Genomic DNA, 1,121 nt, shown 5'->3' on the forward strand with positions numbered 1-1,121 from the left:
GGAGATTTGGGGCTCCCGGATGGTTTTGGGGGGGCGGAGCCAAAAGGAAATGGGGGCGTGGCCTCACGGTGGGTGGGGTTTGGGGATGCAGATTAGGGGGAGGTGTTTTGGGTGGGCGTGGCTTGGTCCGTGCCTGAGTTTGGGGGCGGGGTTTTTATGTTGGGGTGGGGGTTGTGTAGTTTGGGGGCGTGGTTTACTGGTTTGGGGGCGTGGTTTCACCACTCAGGTATGGTTCCTTTTTGGGGGCGTGGTCTCCATTTTGGGGGTGTTGTTCCCCCATTTTGGGGTGGGATTTTCGTTGGGGGGGGGCGTGGTTTTTGTGTTTGGGGTGTGGTTTGTTTGGGGGCGTGGTCTCACTTGGGGGCGTGGTTTCCATGTCTCTGAGTGGTCTCTGTTTTGGGGCGTGGTTTCTCTGTTAGGGGGCGTGGCTTCTGCCACTTACAGGTGTGGTTTATCTTGGGGCGTGGTCTCCACGTCTTGGGGCGTGGTTTCCACCACTCATGGGCGTGCCCATCCCTTATATGGCCTCTCCCGCCCTTCTCAGTGGGCGTGTCCTTACCCTCTTCGCGCATTGATTGGCCTTTCCCATCTCGTGGGCGTGGTCTCTGTGTTTTGGGGCGTGGTTTCTACCACTCACGGGCTCGGACTGCTCTAGGGGCGTGGTTTCTACCACTCATGGGCGTGCCCATCCCTTATATGGCCTCTCCCTCCCTTCTCAGTGGGCGTGTCCTTACTCTCCTCGCGCGTTGATTGGCCTTTCCCACCTCAGGGGCGTGGTTTCCGCCACTCACGGGCGCGGACTCCTCTAGGGGCGTGGTTTCTACCACTCATGGGCGTGCCCATCCCTTATATGGCCTCTCCCGCCCCTCTCAGTGGGCGTGTCCTTACCCTCCTCGCGCGTTGATTGGCCCTTCCCACCTCTGTGGGCGTGGCCTCGCTGACTCAGCGCCGCCATGATGGCGGCGGCCGCTCCCGCCCGCTCCTGAGGCGGCTTCCGGCGGCCATGGCGGCGGCGGCGGCGGCGGCGGCGGGCCCGGGCCCGGCCGAGCCTCCCGCGGCCGCTCCGGAGCTCAAGAGCCGCTTCCGCACCCGCGAGGGCTCCTACCGCCTGCTGGGCCCCG

General features: G+C 63.8%; 1 protein-coding gene across 1 annotated transcript in view; it reads left to right on the forward strand.

Moving 5' to 3' along the window:
- Positions 1-1,003: 1,003 nt before the first annotated feature.
- Positions 1,004-1,121, forward strand: part of DMWD (DM1 locus, WD repeat containing) — a gene marked incomplete at its 3' end in the record, with an annotated part of 4,283 nt that continues 4,165 nt past the window's right edge. Inside the window, exon 1 of the mRNA XM_041460923.1 lies at positions 1,004-1,110. Within this exon, the coding sequence (XP_041316857.1) occupies positions 1,004-1,110 (107 nt within the window). The remainder of the gene's footprint in view (positions 1,111-1,121) is intronic.

Source organism: Pyrgilauda ruficollis, unplaced genomic scaffold (assembly GCF_017590135.1).
Source record: "Pyrgilauda ruficollis isolate IOZ18807 unplaced genomic scaffold, ASM1759013v1 scaffold1493, whole genome shotgun sequence".
Taxonomy (NCBI): Eukaryota; Metazoa; Chordata; class Aves; order Passeriformes; family Passeridae; genus Pyrgilauda; species Pyrgilauda ruficollis.